The following is a 25648-nucleotide window of genomic DNA, read 5'->3' on the forward strand; positions in this document are numbered from 1 at the left end:
TGCCTGTTATGTACATATATCACATATAAAGTGCAAGGGGGTTTCCTACTATGTTACTTTTACAGATTAAAATGGTATTTCCCACATTTTACATTTTAGTGCATTTAACACCATTTTTTGAAGTCCCTTGAAAAGTATAAAAGCAGGGTTTCACTGTAGTTTACACATCTCGAACACTTTTACCAACACAGGACCTGGAGACCCGTGCATGCCCTTATAAAAAGTCTCTCTAGGTCAGGTGTCACTGGTATAATGCTGCGCTCACACGGCAGAGCTGGTGAGGGAGGCCGATGACCAGGCTGCCCCTATTGGCAGCCGCTTTGAGTAGCTGCGGGCATGCTGTTTGAATGTTGGTGTGCACTACACTTGTTGTAGCGGCCCAACTTGCATCAGTTATGAGCAGGTGGTGTAGTATCCAGTGAGTTACTACAATTGGCTGTGCCCTTTTTAAAAGAACTATCCTGGCATTTACCTACAGCAGTTTAGGAAAATCATGGAAAACCTACATCTGGATGGCCAGACAGGAATTTGAACCATTGTCCAAAATAACTCTAGAGTCTCTCAATTGCTACTCTAGAATAAAAAGTACATTTTGCAAAGCTGGAAGTGTAAATCCTGTGATAACTTCATCTAAATATGAAGAAAATTTGACTAAAAACTTTAAAACACATGACAAGTACATGCAGACACAATTAAACATTTAATGTTGACTAATACAAACAAAATGTCACAAAAGTACTTTTACTAAAAGCAAGTGTAGCTAAAATAAAATGAAGTTCAAAAATTATACAGGAAAAATAACTGTCTACAGTATCATATAAACTGCAGATATAACAAAAATAAATTTTCTAAACTACAAGACACAAAAATGCGACAAACAAATTGAACAAAAATAAATTTTCTAAACTACAAGACACAAAAATGTGACAAACAAATTGCACTTTCAGAGTAGCTTTTGTTGTAATACACATTAAAATATTTCAGTAGGCCCTGAATTTTTTTGTCTTGGTACAGAAACCTAGATCTTATTTTTTAAAAAAGGTACAAGAGAAAGTTGTGAGACAAAGAATTGGTCATGTTTACTAACCTCAACGTAATCCTTCTGGCAATTGGTGCTGTTTTCCAGTTGAAAGCGCTCAATAAAAGTAAGATTAACATGATAGCCATCAGGAATACGAATATCCCAATCACATTCACTGTTAATTGGGTACTGTTTTGGATAGTTGGGAGACACAAGTTCTCGGTTGTTATCATGTAGGATTCCACCACAGCCTGAAATTTACAGAGTAGTATTTTACTAAAAGAGCTACCATACAGTCAAATACTAATAATGGATATCTAACCAATATATATAAACTAACAAAGGGGGATGATTGACTACATTACACTAGTTAACAAAATACTATAGTTACCAAAATAATTATGAATTAAAATAATTATGAAATTGGCCTAGTGCACTACCTTGTACGCCATTGTTGGCATAGCTGAGCATACGTAATGTATCAGCATCATTTTTTTCTCTTCATACATCATATCCACAGAAGTAATTACAAAATAACTTTTTTTTTTCTAATTTTCTCATAACGATTGACAGTCAAGATGTATGTGAAAAGATTTAATATGTTGAAATTTTGGCATTTAAATGGTGTACATAACCTTCCTATAATGTCTTCCACAGGAGATTGTTAAAGGTGTTGCACTCACAGTTCAAAAGAAAACATGGAAATGACAACAGGCTAAAGTTAGTAGAAATTCGTAAATCTGTACTGGATTGATATACGAAGCATACAACTGTCATACCTCAACAAAAGATTCTGCCAAGAAACCGAGAAAATTCTTGGCCTACATAAAATCACTAAGCAGGTCTAGGGCTTTTAGCCCATCACTCTTTGACCAGTCTGCTATGACAGTAGAATATAATCATTCATGCAGGAGAATCATACAAACATGTCATCATTTTGCAATTGCGGAGACTCCTTTATGGAGGACATACTAATAGGCATCCCTGGCACAGAGAAACAACTGAAAAAGTTAAAAGCAAATACATTCCCGGGTCTGGATGGCACTCCCAGTTCTGTTTCACAAAGAGTACTCTGCAACACTGGCCTCTTACTTAACTTCCATTTTTCATGAATCTCTTTTCCAGCACAAAGCTCCAAGCAACTGGGAGAAAGTGAAGGTTAGTAAAAGATCAGACATTCGCAATTACAGATCAATATCCTTAACTTCAGTTTGCTGCTGGATTCTTGAGCATATTCTCAGTTCGAATTTTATAAATTTTCTTGAGATTGAAAAGCCCCTGTCCACAAATCAGCATGCTTCTAAAAAGCATCACTAGTTCGAAATTCAGCTTTTCCTTTCCGTGCACGATATCTCGCAAACTATGGATGAGGGCAATAGGCAGATTCCATATTCCTATATTTATGAAAAAAATTTACCACTGTGTCCCACAGCTGAATGTTAACAAGGGTATGAACATATGGATATATTCCCAGATATGTGTGTGACTCGAAGACTTCTTAAGTAACAGAACCCAGTATGTTGTCCTCAACGGTGAGTGTTCATCAAAGACAAGAGTCCCCCAGGGAAGTGGGATAGGACCACTGTAATTTTGTATATATAATTTCTCATATACATGAAAGATCTGACAGGCAAGGCGAGCAACAATGTGTGGCTGTCTGCTGATGATGATGTGGTATATGGGAAGGTACGTCACTGACTGACTGAGAGGATACAAGATGAGATAGACAAAATTTCTAGTTGGTGTGATGAATAGCAACTAACTGTAAATGTAGAAAAATGTACGTTAACGCAAATTACCAGGAAAAGCAAACCTGCAATGTTTCAATACAGCATTAGTAGTGTGCTGCTTGACAGAGTAATGTTGATGAAACACTGCAAAGTTATTTGAAATGGAATTAATATGTAGGGAAGGCGAATGGTCACCTCTAGTTTATAGGGACAATTTTAGACAAGTGTTGTTCATCTGTAAAGGAGACAGCATATAGGACACTAGTATGATCCATTATTGAGTGCTGCTTAAGTGTTCTGGATCTGCCTGAGAGTGGATTAAAGGAAGACATCAATCCAATTCAGAGGCAGGCTGCTAGGTATGTTACCAGTAGTTCCGAACAACACATAAGTATTGTGGATATGCTTTGGGAAGTCAAATGGGAATTGCTGGATGATAGGTGATGTTCTTTTTGAGAAACACAATTGAGAGAATTTAGAGAACTGAAATCTGAAGCTGACTGCAGAATGATTCTACAGCTGCCAACATATATTTTGCATAAGGACCACAGAGGTAAGATCAGAGAAATTAGGGCTTTTGTGGAGGCTTGCAGACAGTTGTCTTACCCAAGCTCTACTTGTGAATGGAATAGGAAAGAAAATGACTAGTAGTGGTACAGGGCACCCTTCACCAGGTATCATACGGCAGCTTGCTGAGTATGTATCTAGATACAGAAACATTTCTGTGATACATGAGATGTGACTAAACATACTGTAATGATGCGGCTGCTGTATAAACCATTTTTATCACTTCTGCTGGGTTTAACAGATGAAATAGTGAAGGCAGCTGACAACTAAAGAGGTAAAAAGAAAGTCAAGGAGAGATCCTTTTCTAAACAAAGGATATTAAATTTAATTGACAAAACAAAACAAAAAATGTAAAAAAATCTGCAAACAAAGCTGGCAAAAGGGAACACAGATGTACAGAAATTGAGAATGACAGGAATTTCGAGATGGCAAGGCAGGAATGGCTTGAGTGGAACTGAAAACCTATTGAAGCATGCATTACAATGGGAAAAATGGGTGCTTCCTACAGGAAAATTAGAGAAACTTTCAAAGAAGAGAGAATCAGATGTCTTGCTATCAACGGCACCAGACTGCAGAAAAAGCAAGACAGATTAGTGAAAGGAAGATATGGAAGAGCTATGCAAAGGCAGTCAACTTGTAGACAACCTTATGGAAATGGATGAGGAAGTAGATGAAGATATGAGAGTTATGAAATTGTGAGAAGAATTTGACAAAGTGCTGAGGCACATGCTGAAACAAGGTGCCTGAAATAGAAAACATTCACTTCAGATTATTAAAATCCTTGGGAGAATCAATCATGACACAAGTATTCCACCCAGTATATGAGACACGTGAACTTCCCTCAAACTTCATAAAGAATGCAATAACACCAATTACAAAGAAGAATAGTATTGACAGTTGTGAATATCACAGAATCATTAGTTTGTAAATACTGATACAAATTGTTCACAAAAGACTGGAATACATGTCAGAAAGTTACCTCACATATCAGTTTTGGTTCAGGAGAAATTTGGGAACATGTAAGGCAGCATGACACTGTGACTTATCTTAGAATAGTGACTAAACAGAGGCAAACTTTTGTTTGGTGTATTTGTATATTTAGAGAGAGTTTTTGCCAAAGCTGGCTGGAATACATTCCTTGAAATTCTGATGGCAGCAAGGATAAAATCAGGGAGTGAAGGGTTTTCCACAACTTGTACTACCAGACGACAAATATAAGAGTCAAAAGACACTGAAAGAGAGCAGTAGTTCAGATGGGTAAGAAAGGGTTATAGCCTATCTCCATGTTATTGAATCTGTACCTTGAGCGAGCAATAATGGAAAAAATGAGGACAAATTTGGAAAAGGAATTAAAGATGAAGCAGAAGAAATCAAAACTTTGAAGTTTACTGATAACATTGTAATTTTGTGAGAGATGAAAAAGGACTTGGAAAATCAGTTGAAAAGAAAACGCAAGTGTCTTGAGAAGAGATGAGAAGGCATATTTCAACAAAAGTCAACCAAGAGTAATGGAAGATACTCAAGTTAAATCAGGCAATGCTGAGGGAATTACATTACAAAATGAGACATTAAAAGTAGTACATCAGTTTACTATTTAGGGAGCAAAACGACTGAAAATGGATGCAGTAGAGAGGATACAAAATGCAGACTCACGAAGTCATGAAAAGGATTTGTGAAAAAAGAGATTTATTTATAATGAATATAAATTAAGCTTTAGGAAATCTTTACTGAAAGTATTCATCTGGAATATAACCTTGTACGAAAATGAACTGCAAAGCACACCATTGTGTAGATGCAGATTTGGTTTTTCAGAGATTTCAGTAGATCAAAATTAAAGAGAATGAAGAAAAAGAGAAACTGAGATACAAATATATTAAGGATAGAGCCCAATTGGAAATTAATAATGCTTACTTTGTGGAGAATGGCTAGGAGCACCTTGTCAAAAACTGAACACTGTATGTATCAGCAACAAAGTCTTCTTTCTTCTATTTCTCTGCATTTATCCTGGAACTTCATGGGTTCAGCATGGTACCCAATTGCCCTTCCACTTGCCACATTCATGAAATAAAAGTTGTGGAGGGTCTTTCTAAATATTTTATACTGTCATCTTTTCTGATATTACAATCCACTTCTACTGTCTACTCTGGAATATTATTAGTAACAACACTAACTTGAGCATTGGAATAAATGGTACTCTCTACAGTAAACCTGCCACTCAAATTTTTATTTACTAAGATTGTAAATTGCCTGTAAACTTCAATATACTGTACCAATGAGATCTTCCATAATAATGTGAGCAATCACATTACCAAGAAAATATGGAAACTAATGCATCAGGTACACTGCGGAAATTGCTGTCACCACCATACAGTCTGGAACAGGATCTTGACTATCACATCTCTATAAATGTCAGAGATAGTCTACAAGAAAACCAACTGCACAGTCAGGAAGTCATGAACATGATTACTGTCCTTTTCCACAATGTGGTGTCATAGGAATATGAAGCAGGGTAATAATAACTCAGTTCCGAATTGTATCAGTTGTTTGGGTTTATATACTTAATATGTACATAGAGAAGATGATGATGAAGAAGAAGAAGAAGAGGGAGAAGAGGAAGAGTCAAATGACACTGGAAAACTCTGAGTGGAACGTAAATATAGGAAGGAGTACAGCTAATCACTCACTGCATAATTGAGGAGTTGATCACTGACAGGTACATAAACAAGACAGAAGGAAATAAAGGTGAATGTAGCACCAATCTAGAGGTCACTGAAGGTGGAGCATGGTATCAGACTGTAGACGGCAATTTACTGTACCATTTCCAATGGAACCATTGCAGTATTTGCTTTAACTGATTTTGGGACAACATGAAAAACGGAGAACTCAGTGGCCAGATGGAGAGTTGAATCAATGTTCTTCCAAACATGGTCTCCTCCTCAGGCAGACAATGTCTGGACTCAAAATTAACTAAAAAAATCGCATTTTTCCAGCTGGATACCTGTTCTAACTATACTGTGGTACCACAAGGACAACATAGCCATGCAAGTTAGCACAAAGAATGACATAATGCAAAAGCTTAGCAATGATTTATAGCTGGTTTATGTGCCGATTAGCTGCTCACTGTTTCCTTTTCTACAGTAATGCAGAGCATGTAATTGTAAAATAAAACTACTACAAGAGTCTTTCTTGGCAATCTTTTAATTGGGCAATGAGTAGCCCCCATACTTCAGATTGTAACTAGACTTTACAGCAGACTTGAATCAAAGAAGTTTATTTTACATTAAACATGTAAAGCAGTTGTAAGCACATATCCTATTCATGTTCATGCAGAGAGAAACTCTAAAAATGAATTTGTAGCAGTCAATGAAGGATTCATCAAATGATTTCATAAATTGGGCATGAAATGGCTAACCTGAAATTACTGGAGATGTGTGTAGACTGAAGCCAGGCCCTGAAGGGTTAGGGCCTGTGTGGTATTCAATCCAGACATAGTTGGTTTCTGAAATTACATCTGTTGCAGTGATTGTACCTGCTGTTAAATGCACAATCTCTGGGGAATCAATGCTTCCTCCATTATGAATGGCAAAATAATGTTCTTCTCCAGGTCCTCCACGAAAGTTCACTTGGTAGAAATGCACCTGTGCTAACAATTATTTATATGAAACACACATCTGAAAACTGAGGCTACAAATTAAATCAGTAAATAGATAGCTATTTTTACTAATAGAAAAAAAGAACAGTTAATGTAAAACCATCAGAACTTTTAACTCAAAATAATTGCTTTAAATATAACCCAAAAGGGAGAGAGAGATATAGAGACAAAGCAGTGGAAGAAATTGTATTTGGATTAGCAAGTTCAGAAATACCTCCCCCCCCCCCCTCCCCCCCAAAAAATTAAGTACTGTAACCTACATCCCTCTGAATCTGCTTATGGTACTCATCTCTTGCTCTCCCTCTACAATGTACACTTCCCTCCAATACTAAATTGGTGATCCCTTGATATCTTAGCATGTGTTGTAGCAACCAATCCCTCCTTTTAATCAAGTTGTGAGACTAGCTTCTTGTCTCCCAATTCTATTCACTACTTCCTTATTAGTTTCGTGATGTACTCATCTAATCTTCAGTATTTTTCTGTCACACCATATTTCAAAGTTTCTATTCTCTTCCTGTTTAAACTTTTTGTCATCCGTGTTTCACTTCCATACATGGCTACATTCCAGACAAATGCCTTCATAAAAGGCTTCCTAACACATAAGTCTATATTTGATGTTAACAAATTTCTCTTCTTCGTAAATTATTTTCTTGCCATTGTCAGTCTACATTTTGGCCATCATCAGTTATTTTACTGCCCAAGTAGTAAAACTCAGCTACTACTTTTACAGGGTGTATACGTGGACGAGAAAAAAAAAAAAAGAAAAAAAAAAATCCCGGATTTCCCGGTTAAAAATAGAATTTCTCCCGGATGAAAACACACTTTTTCTGTGTTAAGTAGCAGTACAATTTTCCTCGGAACAGTGAAACCTATCAATCCTTTCAGTGGGTGTGGTTTTATACATCGGAGTAAAATTTCCAGGCACTTTAGAAAACGAAACTCAGGGGAAAAAATACGTTTTGGAAAGATGTCTGATGTGAAGCAACATGCATACTGCATATTTTCGTATTACGAAAGTATAAATTCCAATTCCACCAAACACCGCACGTTTCTTTCCGAAGGACTGAAATAGAGATTCTGATGTGCTTTTGTAAGCCAGTCGTAGCTCATTACAAACGATCTCGCCGGCCAATGACAGCGGATATTCAGAGCGTAGCCAAAAGCAACATCACTGTTAAGTAGCGCTAACACACAAATAGGAAAAGATAATAGTTTAAATGAATATACATAGTGCTGCTAAAAGAAAAGAAAAGCTTTTATGTATAATATTGGTCTCTAAGATTAATAAGCTGCAAGGGTGTTTTTTGGCGCATGTTACACTTTAAGATATATCACACAAAGTGCCTGTAAAATTTCTAACAACGACATAAATGTCTGATCTTCCGCCTCGAAAATATTGTAAATGGTTGTACTTTGAAAGTAATGCTTTTCAAAGAACCATTCCGAATATTTTCCCGCGACCTGTTAGATTCGTTTCAGCAGTTGTCAGACACTGCCAGATAACAGGCGTCGCCGTGCTTGCGCAGCTACAGTGACGCAGGAAGCCCGTTGCTTTCGTACGTGTAAAACATTAAAAGATCTTACATTATGTCATAAAAGAAACAAGACATTAGAGGATACTCCAAGAGCATCGGAATTTCGTGAACCACACTAAAATACATCATTCGGCTTAAAGTGCACATTCGTATGTCCAGATTCAGATGTAAATTTTCTTGGAGTACCAGTACTGAAGACTTGGCCACTGTTTCTATGTTTTGATACAATGTATCGATACGTGGAACTGTTTCAGTGTTTCGGAACGGCTACGGTTCACTGTTTCGAAACAAAGGTGTTTCATTCCACCCCTGTCTCGGATAACTGGGCCACATTCGGTCTCGAGCCAGACACAGAAACTGTATCGTTGTTTCAGAATAAGGCTGTTTCAGTCCACCAGTGCTTGGAACGGACTAATTGTATCGAAACAGTGATGTTTCATTCCCCTCTGTGTCGGACGAGATTCGGGCTCGGCACAGGTACTGAAACACATTTAACATACCACTTCATGAAACACTTTCAAGAGTGTCAAAATCTTTGTGACAAACAATAGCATGAAGCTTAAGATATCCGAAAATAAAGCTTCGTTTCTAGCTGACTGTCATATTCCAAAATGGCGTAATATCTGCTTTATAAACACTAACCAAGCAATAAAACAACGCATACTATTCACATTCAAAATAATAAATATGTGAAAATCATTCAGTTAAATTACACTTTTTGATAACATACGCTTCTCTGTTCATGTACAGTAATCATATTAAGAAACGTAAGTAAGCCTACAACATTTTGAATAAAAAAAGGCGTAGAGTGACAGTTGTTAGACATATACATAAATCTGATGTAGGTATAATTGCAAGCAATCTGTTTGACATATCACTGATAGTGTAATGGTGAACGGGAAGGACTAGGAAGCATGGTGAATTTATAGTAACGGTTCGAAACACCTTGAAAGACAAAATTTTTTTCTGTTATATTTTGTTATTTATTCGAATTATTTGGCGTTATTTGTGAGTCTATAGTCACTGTGCCTATTATCCTCAATGATTCCCTTTGTGTGCATGGCAATTAGCAGGATGGGTATATTACCCATACTAACGGAATGTGGGAATTCCAGTAGCATATCCGTTGTTTCTGCAGTTTGCTCCCACCTCCAGTTCCGTTCGTGGTGGCCTTTCTGTCTTCAGCTATGGCTGTCCTCAGCCAATTGAAAAGTATGAAAGCCACACGACACAAAAGCAGCACATTTTCTGCAGAAATACGAAACTGCCAAGACGCCTAAGTGATAATTTCATACTTTCTGGGATATGATTAGCGCTCTCGCAACTCATTTGTGTTTATGTGGACATACTTATACAGTAGACATTCCAGATGATAAAATGTGTAGGTTTATTAGATTACAGAACACAAACTGTTTCACTGTTTCGAAACAGCGTATCGAAACATTACATTGTAGTGTTTCATTTGTTTCGAAACAGTTACGTGTTTCAGTTTGCCAATCTCTACAGTACTGTATTATCTAATGTTTGGTTCCTTATGAAGGCATAATGCCATAAGTGCTAAAAGATGAAAACGTGAACTTTAAATGCAGTTAACAGTTGAAACTAGTCAATAGTGTGGAATTAAACACTTCATTTCAAATAAATTGACTGCCTCAGCAGAAAAGATTAATAAAAGTAAAATTTCTTTGACAAATCGACAAAAATAACTTCATTGTTCTGCAAGACGCTCAACGGTTGACTGTCAAAAAGATAGAAAAAAAATAAAATAAAATCTGAAACTAACAACATATTTTAGCCCTGCGTAATTATGTGAATGTATTTTAATTGACTTGATAGCTCTCGGCCAAGACATCCGTTTTGTTTTCATTTGATGTGAGAGCAATAAACGAAGAGGAAACAGCAAAATCACTGAACGTACACATGGGTCACGTGGAGACTACCACCTCCCCACTACAACTCAGACTGCTCTGTGCATCAGGTCCGGATCGACGATATTTCCAAACTGGGGCAATACTAGATAGTGGCGCTCCCCCTCCCTCGAGCGTTTGAGGCTGAACGCCAAAAATTTAAAAAAAATCAACTTTTATAAAATATCTTAATTTTGTAGCGCACATATTTCTGAAGAGTCTGATACATGAAACATATATGCTCGAGGGAAAGTGAGACATGTTATTTGGTCTTAAGTGTGCCAAAGTGCAGTGCCATGCCTCTTCACACAGCATTCTTCTGTCACACGTCTCTGAATTTCGCTCTGTGGAATTCAAACATATAATATTTTGTAATGGGAGTCATCAAACTATATTCAGGACAGTGGAAATTAAAATGTCCTGTGGTGCCTCTCCTGCTCCAAGTTGGCCGGTTTGACATCCTGCCCCTCTTTACAGCCTATTAACTAATAACTTGCTGTTTTGTGTGACATAAAATTAAATATAGGATACATAAAACGAGTAAAGACAAGTGACAAGCAAGACAGTACACATTGCTTCAGTCCTTAATTTCTCTCTGACCTTGCTGCAGCTTTACATGGTGTCCTTTCCTTTTTGTGAAAGGATCTATTATCTCACCAAACTTCATCAAACGTTTTGCCACTTCAAGAAAAGAAATGATGTTGTCTAATACTAAAAAACCTGTTAATACAAATTGAACCCAAGACCAGACGGAATATAATTCACTAAGTACCATATCACATTCCTATTAGGCCAACTACAAGCAAAACGTTTTATGTTAGGAAACAGTTTCACATTTCATTCATACTCTCTAGCTTCTGAAGCATTAGATCGAAAAGTAATAGTACGAAATTTTTATATAAATTTGGAATCGTCATATTCTTCCGTAATTTGTGTGTCCCCCCGTTTCTTCTCCTTCCTTAATCTAACAAACAATCTTTTCATCACTAATTCTGTAACTATTCCTGCCAGTGTCAAAACTTATTCTCTGGTTAACTTCACTAACCCTGCCACAATCACCAGTTTAGTTAACCAGCATTTATTCTCCGGTTAGGTGTTATTACATGTTCGTACAACGCGTTTTCCGCACTACTCCCACAATAGAACTTTGGCGGCTGCTAGCCGGAGACTGTATAACTGGCCCTTAGTAGTGTGGCGGTCTGGCCAAAAATTTTCTGTCAATATTTCATTTCCTTGGATATACGGAGGAGACAATACGCAATATTTGTTGCCTGTTATTCCTTTTATTCGTTGATTTCCACTCTGGTAGTCTGAATCTATGGAATTCACTAGTAGTTATAACAACGCTGATCATTTGCAAACCCAATGAACCACATAAACGGCGATTGGCATTCACCCGTTCAGCTTTATTCCGCCCAGCTCATATAGACCCGTCCCCTTTGGTCTGCAGGAAAGTTTATTTCTAGATGCGACAAGAATTCCCCTGGCAGAGACATCATGTACACTATGCAAGCATTCAAAAATCAACTTGCGATTATTTCAGAAATCAACTTGGAATTTGTTCAAAAACCAACAGGGATGCGTTCAAAATCATACGAGTAATCGATATACCAACTAGCGCTGGATGCTCGGCGCTTTGTGAAACAAGGTCTATTTCCTCAATAATATGAATTTGGCGCCTCCCTCCCCTTCCCCCACTGAAACTGTCGCCTGGGACAGATACCCCTGTTTGCCCCCGCCCCCTAGTTCCGGGCCTGTTGCGCATACGTGAATCTGGCAGCTTAGGCGCACCAGTAAAATTTTTCCGGATAGCATCTGGCAGCTTGCTGCTATTGCTTATACTGCTAACTGCCACACTTCTGTAGCCAGAAGCGGGAGAGGGTACTACTGAAGCGCGGCTCAAGTGTACATGCGCGTAAGCTCGCTCGCAACCGCTCAAACTAATCTAATGTAAACAATTGTGACGTCACGCTCATCGGAGGCAATTTGTTGTCATGAATAGTCTTCCTAAAGCCTTTGACACGTTTTGCAGTTGGCAAACGCTTGTAAGAGCAATGTGGTTTGTTGTTGTATATGGTGCATTTCCTTTGCAACTTAAGTTTTATTTTCTTTTTTCTTCTCTCGTTCGTTTTTTATTGCTGCAGTAGCGAGATACAGTAATATTCTTTGTTAGAGTATTGGTTCTTACCAGTCAAAGTTACAAAAATTTAACTGAAAAGTAAAACAATGAAAAATTCCCGGAATTCTAAAAAATTCCAGGGTTTTTTACGGTTTTCTCCCGGATGAAAAAATTCCCGGGTTTTTCCTGGATCTCCCGGTTGTCCCGGGTCGTATACACCCTGTTTTGGTGACTTGTTTCCTAATCTAATTCCCCCAGCATAATCTGATTTAATTTGACTACATTCCATTACCCTTGTCTTACTTTTGTTGATGCTCATCTTACATCTTCCTTTCAAGAGACTATCCAATTTATTCAACTGCTCTTCCAGGTCAATTATAGTACCATCGGGGAAACCTCAAGGTTTTTATTTCTCCTCCCTGAACTTTAACTCCTACTCCTAATTCTTCTTTGGTTTCCTTTACTGCTTGCACACTGTACAGATTGAGTAACATCAGAGGTACCCTAAAAGCCCAGCTCATTCCATTCTCAACCATTCCTTCCCTTTCATGGCCCATGGCTCTCATAACTGCCATCTGGTTTGTATATAAGTTGTAAATATCCTTTCACTGCCTGTATTTTACTTTGATACTTTCAGAATATCAAAGAGCGAAAGAGTATTCCAATCAACATTGTTAAAAGCTTTCTCTAAGTCTACAAATGCTATAAACATATGTTTGCCCAAACCATTACAGAGGCTCCACCAGCTTGAACAGTCCCCTACTGACATACAGGGTCCATGGGTTCATGAGGTTGTCACCATACCCGTACATGTCCATCCACTCGTTACAATTTCAAACAAGATTCGTCTGACCGGACAACATGTTTCTACTCATCAACAGTCAAATGTCAGTGTTGATGGGCCCAGGCAAGGTGTAAAGCTTTGTGCCATGCAGTCGTTGAGAGTACACAAGTGGACCTTTGGCTCGGAAAGCCCACATTGATGATGTTTCATTGAACGGTTGCATGCTGACGCTTGTTGATGGCTCATTGAAATCTGCAGCAATTTGCAGAAGGGTTGCACTTCTGTCACGTTGAACGATTCTATTCACTCATTGTTGGCCCTGTTCTTGCAGGATCATTTTCCAGCCACAGCAATATCAGAGATCTGATGTTTTAATGGATTCCTGATATTCTCGGTACCTCATGCAATGGTCATACGGAAAAATCCCCACTTCATCACTACCTTGGAGATGCTGTGTCCCATTGCTTGTGCAGTGACTATAACACCATGTTGAAACTCACTTAAATCTTGATAACCTGCCATTGTAGCAGCTACAACTGATGTAACAACTGTGCCAGACACTTGTTGTCTTATATAGGTGTTGCTGACCGCACTGCCGTATTCTGCCTGTTTACATATCTCTGCATTTGAATATGTATGCCTACAGTAGTTTCTATGGTGCTTTAGTGTATTTTCTTCTTTAATCGATTAATTCAGTTTCTCCTGTGTTATCCAAGGATTTCTAGTAGGTGTTGTCTTTCTACCTTTTTGATCTTCTGCTATCTTCATTATTTCATCTCTCAAAGCTATCCCTTCATCTTCAACTGTATTCCTTTCACCTGCTGAAGTCAACCATTGCCTAATGCTCTCCCTGAAACTCTCAACAACATCTGGAGCTTACAATATACTCAGGTCCGATCTCCTCACTTTACTCATTTTTTGCAGTTTCTTCAGTTTTAGTCTATATTTCATAACCAATAAATCATGGTCAAGAGTCCAAGTCTGTCCCGGGAAATCTCTTACAGTTTAAAATCAGGTTCCAAAATCTCTGTGTTACCATAATATAATCAATCTGAAACCTTTTGGTGACTCTAGGTCTCTTACGTATATAGTCTTCTTTGATGTTTCTTAAATCACGTGTTAATGATGATTAAATTATGCTCTCCAAAATTCTACCAGGCAAATTCCTCTTTCATTCTTTTATTCCTTCCCCCCCTAGTCCATATTCACCTACTATTTTTCCTTCTCTTCCTGTTCCTACTACTGAATTCCAGTCACCCATCACAATTTAACTTTCATCTCCCATAACTATCTCAATAATTTCTTTTGTCTCATTATACATTTCTTCAGTCATTTCATCATCTGCAGAGGTAGTTGGCATACAAACCAGTACTGCTGTGATAGGTATGGGATTCGAATCCATCCTAGCTCCTTTAATGCATTCGCTATGCTGTTCATAGTAGTTTACATGCATTTCTATTTTATTCATTATTATATCTACTCCTGCATTACCCCTATATGACTGCATTTATAACTGTGCATTAACCTGACCAAAAGTCCTGTTCTTCCTGCAACTGAACTTCACTAAATCTCACTACATTTAATTTCAACCTTTCCATTTCTCTTTTTAAGTTATCTAACCAATCTGCCTGATTAAGGAAACCAAAATTCCACACTCCGATCTGCAGAATGTCAGTTTTGTTTCTTGTGATTATGACATCCTGATATACATGATTTAAGATATAATAAACAAAGTTTTCATTAGAAAGACACTAATAATGTACTAATGGCAGTGGGTGAATGAGGGTAACTGAAATAAGAGTATGATCAGAAGCTAAGGAATTATGCAAGATACAATGAGTTGATGAAAGGGACAATTGAACAAATCGAATCTGCGGAGGGGGGTGGGGTGGGGTGGAGAGAGAGAGAGAGAGAGAGAGAGAGAGAGAGAGAGAGAAAGAGAGGAGAGAGGGGGAGGGAGGGGGAGAGGGAGAAGGAGAGAGGGAGGGAGGGAGAGAGAGAGAGAGAGAGAGAGAGAGAGAGAGAGAACAGTGGAATGGTTAGAAAAAATAATATTGCGTGGTAAAGGGAACAAAAGAAAATGAAATAAGGCATAAGAAAGGTAATATGAAGTAGATTAAATAAAGACAATAAGAAGTGGGAGAGTGATATGAAACTGCAGATTAGTTGTTAAGAAACAGAATTTCTGATCAGTACTTGCATTGTGGAGAGATGTCACACTGCCAATAGGCTCATATAAAAGTACACACACTATCCTAACATTTGCAATTAAGGAGAGAAGGATGAATTGGGGAAGATAAAAAAGTAAGGGCAGGTCTCTCAGACCCCAGACATCCTTACAACGGGTGGGCCCATCTTATCCTGGAGTCTGAGTGTTCCCCACTCATTTTTAACTTTCCCCAATCCATTCCTCTTTCCTTCCCCAAGGAAAGAATTATTAATTTCTAAAGCTAGGATAGTGTATATAGTTTTATACAAGTCTGTCAGAAGTATCGACATTTCTCCTGAAAGTAAGTGCGGATCAGCAATACTTTCTCATAATTTGTGATATCCTTGACTGAATTTTCCTTTATTTTTTAATCAGTATTGACAATCAATGTGAGTGTATTGAACAAATTGTATGGTATAGGCACTAGTGCTAAAAAGGTAGTCCGACTGATCTCGTGGTGCATTCACGATCCTGCAAAGTAGATAGGATTTTCAAACCATAAAACCACTCTAAGTGGCTATAATACGATGTTGTTTACAAAATAGCTATAATATGATGTTGTTTACACAATAAATAGCATTAGAAACCTCATATAGACAAGAAAGCATCCTTCTATTAAGGCATCAGCACCTACATATTTAAACAGAACAGGCATTCAAAAACATTACTACTTTAACATTTCTACATTAACAACTTTCTACACACAGTTTTTCAGCATAAAACTTCAGTATGATAAACAACTCACACAAGCATATAGCCTAATCAGGGTATACTCATGACTGTATGAGGACAGGAGCAAGAACTATTGGTCTACAACAGAGATGGTTTTAGTACAAATGAAATTTTAATGGTGCTCTTCAGCATGCTCTACTTAGTTATTATATCCATTTATGCACAAAATTTCTCAACTATTAAGAAATTAACAATTAAATTCAAATGTGACTATTATTCTCTCAGAGATGATCCACCCGAAGAAGGAACCAAAACTTCAATCACATATGTAAAAATGGAGAAAGTGAAAATATGGAATCAGAGGATCTTCAATTAAGGGGGAATAAAATAGCTGATGGTGTAGGCATAGAGTGTACAATTCATATTACATAATGAATTAAAGATAAGAGAACATAGTGAAAAATGAGTGCTCAATTGATGAATGCTTAAAAAATATCTCATTTTTATTTTAAGAAAGACCAAATTGATTTTGCACTCTGATCTGATACCTTGAATCAGATATGATTGCACAAATACATTACAAAAATGAAACAGTGACCAAACTAGTTGGAGGAAGCCAGTGATCCTAAAACAAAAGATGGAAAAGTTACAGACAGTTTTATAAGATGCACAAGGAATTCTTCGTTAAGGACTAGTAAGTGCTGCAGAAAGGTTATGGTTCAAGTGAGTGGAAACATACAAGAGAAAAAGCCTAAAGAGAAAGAAAAAGTTATGTATTGGCAGGACATTCCATCTATCACAAATCTGGATGGCCAATCACAAAACTAAGATATCTGAAGTATGAATTATTCGAATATCCACCCTATTCAACACTCTTTGGCATCCAATACTACAATAACAAAAGGAATTTGTGGCTACAAACTACAGCAAATCTCAGGAAGACATTACATCAGCTACATATTGATATTTTGCAGGCCTTTGAGAAATGCACTTCAAAGATGGAATTCATTCACTAGAAAAAAACTGGACAAAGTACAGTGATTTAAAAGGATTCTATCTACACTAATGATTGGCTGCTACAATATTACCACTGACCTATAAATCTGTGACCTACTACCATCACACATAAAGGTATAAAAATATAAACGTGAAGAAACAAAGTTTTATGGGATATTGGGATAAAAACAAACTTTCTATTTGAGAAAAAAAACGAAATAGTATAAGTCTAGCATACTGATTCCATAAAAATTACTGTTATTTGAAAATTTTCAGCAATCAACAGAAATTTTATTTCCACCCAGTGTATCTATGTCAACGTGAGATGCCCACTGTCCTTATTCCATCAAAATATTTGAGCAGTGAGGAGTAGATTTAATGAACTACTGCTCTGCATTGATAAACTAGAATCACCAAACCTGTCTGACATAATCTGGCTCATTAAACATTATGTGATTACTGGTGTAGATATGTTAGATTTAGGTTAGCGAGTTACTTCTGTGAGAAGAAGTTCCTACATTCATCAGGAATTGCCATAACTCAAATCATTAGGGGGGAAAAACCCACTGGCATTTTCTGTGAACAGGGTTGCCACAAGTTTCCCCCAAGTGAAACTCCCTAATATTTCCCTCATTTCGGACAAATTTTTTAGCATTTTTCCCTGGAGACCTCAACGATGAACGGTAAGTAAAGACATAAGCTGACAAAAAATGTAAGGACTCCTGTATTTCACCCCCGTGTGAGCAAAAATCAACATCAACATCATTTGTAATAAGCTGTTTTTAGATGGAGAAGGCAAGCAAAATGATATATGTGTTTCATTAAGACCACAGCTATTATTTTATTCCATTAAAACGAAACATATTTGGTGACTAAAATACGCGTTTCCTTGGAGTCGCAAGGCAGATTTAAAATACCTTCACTGATTTCAGAAATAACCTCAGAAAAAGGTAAGCCTCTTGAAAGAAGTTTATAAGAAAGGGAAGAGTTGTGTAAACCAACACTATCGGTGACCACTAACAAAATGTTGGTTCTACTATGTTCGTTATTGTCAGTTATTACTCACTGTATGATTTTTCTTTCAAGAAATATATGAGTGCATAACGTACAAATCACCAGCGACTGACACAATTTTCTTCTTCTTATTGCCAATACTTTCCAATATACACATTAGTTTTGAAGTGCCAAAATGTACTAGAATAAAAAAAGTCTATAAAACGCTGCACTGTACAACATACTTAAGGTGAGACAGTCAACATTCCTGAAATCCAATGTCTGTGGCCTCTGGCCTACTGCAGAGCACGCAGTCCTGGGTCCTCGGATAAACAACACACAGACAGACCTGGCCTGCAGGTAGATCAGTAAGACTAGATCAGAAGGGCAGGGCTTGCATATTAGTGGGAAAAATGGGCTTCAGATCAGCAGGCCCGATCCATTAGGGATACCAGCAGAAATGGCCTGCAGTTTTGGCCCATCATGGAAGTCCACTCATGTGGCCAGCTATTCACATGTCACAGATACCATGTTGATGAAATGACACCACATTGATCAATCCATGCAGCAGACAACTTGTGCAAATACTCTGAGAATCAATACTAGTGAGGATAGGTAGCAACTCATAGTAAAGATGATCGGTGAGCTGCAGACAGGCACATAGAAAAGACAATCACACTCTCACAACTAAATTTTCGGCCACAGACTTTGTCAGAAAATGAAAGCAGACACACATTAACACAATCAATTAGACACAACTCATGCACACGTAACAGCCATTTCCAGCCACTGCATCAACAATCTCTTAGAATCGGACCAAAACAAACCACTCCTCATGTCTGCGCTGACCACAAGTTGAGAGGGGGGTGGTAGGAATGGGAGAAGCAATAAGAATGAAGGAGTACAGAAGCAGCACATGTACTTATTCAGCTGCGCCCAGCCAGTGATGATGCATGACATCTCAGTAACTAAACCATTTCATCTACTGAGACAAAAACAACATTTTTCCAGTGTCTTTTTCTTCCCCCCTGATGTTCCTGACATGTTTGAAATTCCCTGATTTCCAGAACTTGTGGCAACCCTGGTGAATTGTCAACGCCATTTGTCTGTGTAAATCACAGTACTCTTTTAACTAAATTAGAATTTATGGTGTAATAGGAACTACCACAAAATGGATTAAATTGTCTCTCTGACAAGGAAAAAAAGAAACAATCATCAAACAACTGGGAACTAATTATCTGTGGTGTCCCATAATGTTTCATTTTAAAGCTCATACTTTTTCTTGCGTTTTCAGCAGGACCATTATGAGGTGCCAATTTTGTTTCATTTGCAGATGTTACAATCAATAGCAAATCAAGTATAGTTTTATAAAGGTCTATTAATGAAATTTTCGTTGATATTAATAAATGGTTCCTAGCCCATTACTTCTCACAAGACTTTAAAAAGATTTCTCTTCTCTGTATTAGTATGAGATGATTAAATTCAGTAAAAAATAGAGATACACATATTTCATAAAATCTGTATATATTAACTATGTTTTGATTTGAACTTATAACTATGAAATTTTAATATATTGTTGAGACAAGAATGTAAAGTAGTGGTCCAATTTTTGACTACTGCACCTTAAATATCTTGGCCACAACCCACATCTGCATCTGAAAGGATCTCTCAGAGCACACAGAGAAAAGATCCAGATCCACTTTCAGTGTGTGCGTGGATGTGTGTCGGTGTGTCTATATATATATCAATCATCTACTGAGACGAAAACAAGATTTTTCCAGTTTTTTTTCCCCCCGAAATTTCCCTGATATTTCCCGACAACAAGGGCCAGTTATAATGAACAGAAAGAGTATAGAGCCATTCCAGGTCAGATGGAGGGAGGGAGGGGGCATGACTATTCAGAGCACCATATTCCCTACACTGTCTGAGACTGCACAAAATGTGTCCATGTAGATCACCAAAGAAGTTATATTTGTTAATTGATAAAATCTCCATGTTGCTAAGAGCTCTGCATTAGATGTATAGAACTTTGCTAAATTTTCAATGTGTATAAGACTTAAATTCCCAGAACTTTGTTGCAATAGTCAAATCAGTCAGTATGAGCTTTTTATTGGATATTTTCTTTATGGGTGACTGTGCTAAATATGTGGCAATCTGCATATGATGAAATGAATTAGACTATTGTATCTGACAGATCCACTTCACTTAGGATGACAAGCTTTAATGACTGAAGCTTTCTGGTGGCAACTACGCAGCAAATTTTCTGCACATATTTCATAAAATCTGTATATATTAACTATGTTTTGATTTAAACTTATAACTCTGAAATTTTAATATGTTGTTGAGACGAGATGGTGAAGTGGTAGTGCAATTTTTTACTCCTGCACCTTAAATATCTTGACCACAATCTACATCCGCATCTGAAAGGATCTCTCAGAGCACACAGAGATATGACCCAGTTCCACTTTCAGTGTGTGTGTGGGTTTGTATCTGTATATATATCATCTACTGAGGCATAAACAGGATTTTTCCAGCGTGTGTGTCTATACACACACACACACACACACACACACACACACACACATACACACAGTTATAATAAACAGAAAGGGTATAGAGTCAGGTCAGGCCGAGGGGTAGGAGGGGGGGGGGGGGGGGGGAGGGGGGCATGAGCTATTCAGAGCACCACATTCCCTACACTGACTATGACTGCATAAAATGTATCCAGGTAGATGACCAAAGTAGTTATATTTGTTAGCTGATAAAATCTCCATGTCTCTAAGAGCTCTGCATTGGACGTGTAAGAACATTGCTAAATTTTCAATGTGTATAAGACTTACATTCTTCTTCTCAGTTTTATTCATAGGAGCAACATATATTTGCCTGTAGGCAATGTTATTCAAAAGGTCAAAAATCTTCTTATTGTAGTCCACACAGAACGGAAGAGGTATTCCATCAAACCTGCAGAGCACTTACCAAGACAACAATGTTAAGATCCAACATCTCCGAGGAAGAATGAGTAATATTGAGAAACCTGCAGGGGCATGAGGAAATTGTAGTTCTGCCAGCCGACAAGGGCAGTGCTATGGTCCTAATGTCCTGTATGGTCTACAATAAGAAGATTTTTGATATTTTGAATGATTTTGTCTACAGACAGACAGATGTCAACCCTGAAAATAAAATCAAGGGGAAGATGATGACTCTTCTGTATTAGTCAGGCTTGTGGAGAGAAAAAAAAAACCATTAAGTGTCTTAGAAATGCATTACCAGTGAATATCTGGAGAAGCATGAGTAACACTTATCACAGAGAAGTTCGATGTTTGTTTTACAGAACTTTTTAGGTACATTCTGATGTCAACTTTGGCCAACCTATACATCAAACGCTTTTGAAGCAAAGGCACTAGAGACCATCAGTTTGATAACAATGTTTTTCTATCAATATATGGACAACACATTTTGTAGTATCAGCACATAAGGTGAAAAACTTCAAGAGTTACTGTAACATTTAAACTCTATCAGTCATAACATGAAATACACAATGGAACTTAAGAGGGCCAGAAACCTTCCCTCGATGTATTAATTAAGAAAAGAATGGAGAGATCAATGGGACATGGTGTATATATTGAACTTATGCACACTGACCTCTCTCTCTCTAGATCTTGCACGATCACCATCCGTCACAAAGAAATTCACTGGAAAAGACTCTGATGCAGAGAGCTCCACCTCTTTCAAGCAAGGAAATCTTCACTGAAGAATTAGCTACAAATAACATTCTAAAAGTGATGGGTATTCAGATCATCAAATTGAATGGAAATTGCAGTCAGAATCAACAACACCTGAGACTGAGGAAGAGAAGTCAACCAGTTACCTACCTTACCCTGGCGCAATATCCAGAAAGGTAGTACAATGGCATCCATTGCACTTCATTCCTTGCAACTAAGATAGCAAGTTTCCCTAGTATGGTTAAGTCTCTGAACATTTCTAGTGAATGCAGCATGTCTTACAGGGGATAGATTATTGGAACAGTCCAGGACAAATGCAAGGAACTGACTAAAACAACCAAGCAAATCAGCTGTCACCCAGCACTGCCTTAAATATAATCAGGAACTGAAATAGGATGAAACCAGTATCATGGCATAAATGCCTAGTTTCTGGGACAGCATAAATATGAAGACTATGAAAACAAAGATGTCAGAAAACCTAATAAACAGGGATGGAGATTTCAATTTAAATAAGCCACGGAGTCCCGTACAAGTTTATTAAGATCTCACTGTCCAACACATCCACTAGAGCTGAAAAACACTGAGAGAATTTCCATTTCAAAGAACACCAGTACAGGCTCTGAAAAACATAACAGCATCAAAGGGCATGGTAGTGTCAGAAATTCAACTCAGCTACAAATAGCAGTGCAATACCAACATTACTTCACATCTGCTTGGAGTCCAAGCAGTGAATACACATAACTGCAAAAATCACAGCATCAGAAGAAAATGACTTGATCAGTCATCAAAATATTGTGCATAAAAATGGAAACAATAAGCTGGTGGAACACCCTGGAGCACACTATTACTTGTTAAGAAAATGAAAGAACTGACCAATAAAATAAGAGTAGGAAAACCACAGCGGCTAACATTTCAAGGTGTTAACAAAAGTTAGTAATTTTTTTAGTGAAGAAAGAGGAAAATTTTGGTAGAATACAAAGATAAATATTGAAACAGCACATAAATTACTTAAAATTCTTCACTTCATATAAGAGTTTCCGAGACACTGGGGATTGAAAAGTGCAAGTGAACCATTTTAAGAGTGGTCATCTTACTGACATTCTAAATATCAACAATGAACAACAAGCCTTACAAAGATCTGCACACTCCATGCTGCAGTACTTCTGTTACATGTTGGAATCTACATTCCGGTACGTGAAATTTAGAATATGCAGATGTTTTCTTTTTCGACATCTAGATCATATTATGTATTGGGAAGTATCTTCAAAGTTTCACACATGACAGAGTGTACCTATGTGGTCACAAACAGGTGGTTGAAGTGATTCTATATTCATGAAGAGGCAAAGTTAGTTCTCTTTGCTGATGATACAAGTATAGTAATCACACCTGAGAAACAAGAATTAACTGATGAAATTGTCAATACTGTCTTTCAGAAAATTACTAAGTGGTTCCTTGTAAATGGACTCTCACTGAATTTTGATAAGACACAGTACATACAGTTCCGTACAGTGAATGGTATGACACCATTAATAAATATAGACCTTAATCAGAAGCATATAGCTAAGGTAGAATATTCCAAATTTTTAGGTATGTCCATTGATGAGAGATTAAATTGGAAGAAACACATTGATGATCTGCTGAAACGTTTGAGTTCAGCTACTTATGCAATAAGGGTCATTGCAAATTTTGGTGATAAACATCTTAGTAAATTAGCTTACTACGCCTATTTTCACTCATTGCTTTCATATGGCATCATATTTTGGGGTAATTCATCACTGAGGAATAAAGTATTTATTGCACAAAAGCGTGTAATCAGAATAATAGCTGGAGTCCACCCAAGATCATCCTGCAGACATTTATTTAAGGATCTAGGGATATTCACAGTAGCTTCTCAGTATATATACTCTCTTATGAAATTTGTTATTAACAACCAAACCCAATTCAAAAGTAATAGCAGTGTGCATAACTACAATACTAGGAGAAAGGACGATCTTCACTATTCAAGATTAAATCTAACTTTGGCACAGAAAGGGGTGAATTATACTGGCACTAAAGTCTTTGGTCACTTACCAAATAGTATCAAAAGTCTGACAGATAACCAACAAGTATTTAAGGAGAAATTAAAAGAATTTCTGAATGACAACTCCTTCTACTCCACAGAGGAATTTTTAGATATAAATTAAGAAAAAAAAGAAAAAAAAAAAACAAAAATATTGAAAAAAAATAATAATAAAAATAAAAATAAAAAATAAAGAAAAAAAAACACAAAAAAAATAAAGTTGTTATATTAACTTAAGTATGTTGTTAAATTAACCTAATTATGTCATGTATTGGAAAATTCGACTCGTTCCACATCATTACGAAATATCGTATTCATGATCCATGGAACTAGTATTAATCTAATCTAATCTAATCTAATCTAATCAATATACTGACCATAACAAAATCAGCTACTACTATTCAGGATATGAAAATGTTAAATATGGCGTCCCTCAAGGATCAGTATTAGGACCCATTCTGTTTCTCCTCTATGTCAATGATCTTATGTACAACAAGTATTGCCAAACTACCCTCCAATTTGCAGACGATACAAGCTTCCTTATTAGTGGTAAAACAGAAGAAAAACTAAAACACTCCACTATCCAAACAATGAACAGTGTAGAACAGTGGTTCAGCTACAACAAGCTAATTATAAACAAAGAAAAGACAGTAGCACTGAATTTCTATAATGTAAAAGGAAGACACCACCCAAACACAGAAATAGAACTTAGGGACAGAGTTCTTGAAAGTGTTGACAGCACTAAATTTCTGGGACTCTGGCTCCAGAACAACACAAAATGGGAGGTACATATTGAATATTTGCAAAGAAAACTAAGCAAAACCTGTTACATGATACGGATCTTAAAAACTTGTTGCAGCAAAGCCAGCCTGTTAAATGTATACTACTCCTATGTGCACTCTGTAATTAAATATGGCATAATCTTCTGGGGCAATACAACAACAAATATTAAACTTTTCAGGACGCAAAAGAGAATACTAAGAATTATTGAAGGGGTAAACAATACGAAATCGTGCAGACCAATATTCTAAAAACTGTCAGTTCTTCCTCTTCCTTGCATTTTTATCTATGAAACATCAGTTTTCATCAAACAATATATCGATAGACACCCAGATATCTTATTAAAAATGATGATATACATGCACACAATACAAGGCAAAAATCTGACCTTCATGTGAAACAGGTGAGAACATCATTGTGCCAAAAAGACACACTACATACTGGGATAAATATTTTCAATAATCTACCTAAACATATTAAATCAATAGGTAAACTCTGTAGTTTTAAGTCTGAAGTAAAGGCATATTTAATTGATCATTGCTTTTACAGTCTGACAGAATATATAAAAGCCAAACAACAAAAATAAAGATGCACTATTAATATTCTACTTTGTATGTTGCCTGTAATGTTTGTTGTATTTATGAATCTGTGCTAAATTACTTCAATATCTAGTCCTTAGGATTGCAATACAAACTGTATTTTATCTTGTAAATACCTAACCATGTCCAATATCCTTGTATATATTCTATACATATAAGATTTGAAGGACTAAATAAATAAATAAATAATGTGATGAGTGCTATCATCTGCAGAACCTCCACACCTCAGTGCTTTTTAACAATCCTTTGTTTAGATGGACAGGAGGATTAATTCACTGGAGTTTGACATACAGCATCAGAGGA

At 37.0% G+C, this 25648-nt stretch overlaps 1 protein-coding gene across 1 annotated transcript in view; it reads right to left on the reverse strand.

The window, feature by feature from the left end:
• Positions 1-25648, reverse strand: part of LOC126419763 (cubilin-like) — a 753686-nt gene that overhangs the window by 160410 nt on the left and 567628 nt on the right. The window contains exons 52-53 of the mRNA XM_050086938.1: positions 6731-6956; positions 1088-1272 (exon numbers count right to left, since the gene is read on the reverse strand). Coding sequence (XP_049942895.1) covers positions 1088-1272; positions 6731-6956 — 411 coding nt within the window. The remainder of the gene's footprint in view (positions 1-1087; positions 1273-6730; positions 6957-25648) is intronic.

Source organism: Schistocerca serialis, chromosome 9 (assembly GCF_023864345.2).
Source record: "Schistocerca serialis cubense isolate TAMUIC-IGC-003099 chromosome 9, iqSchSeri2.2, whole genome shotgun sequence".
NCBI classification, from domain to species: Eukaryota; Metazoa; Arthropoda; class Insecta; order Orthoptera; family Acrididae; genus Schistocerca; species Schistocerca serialis.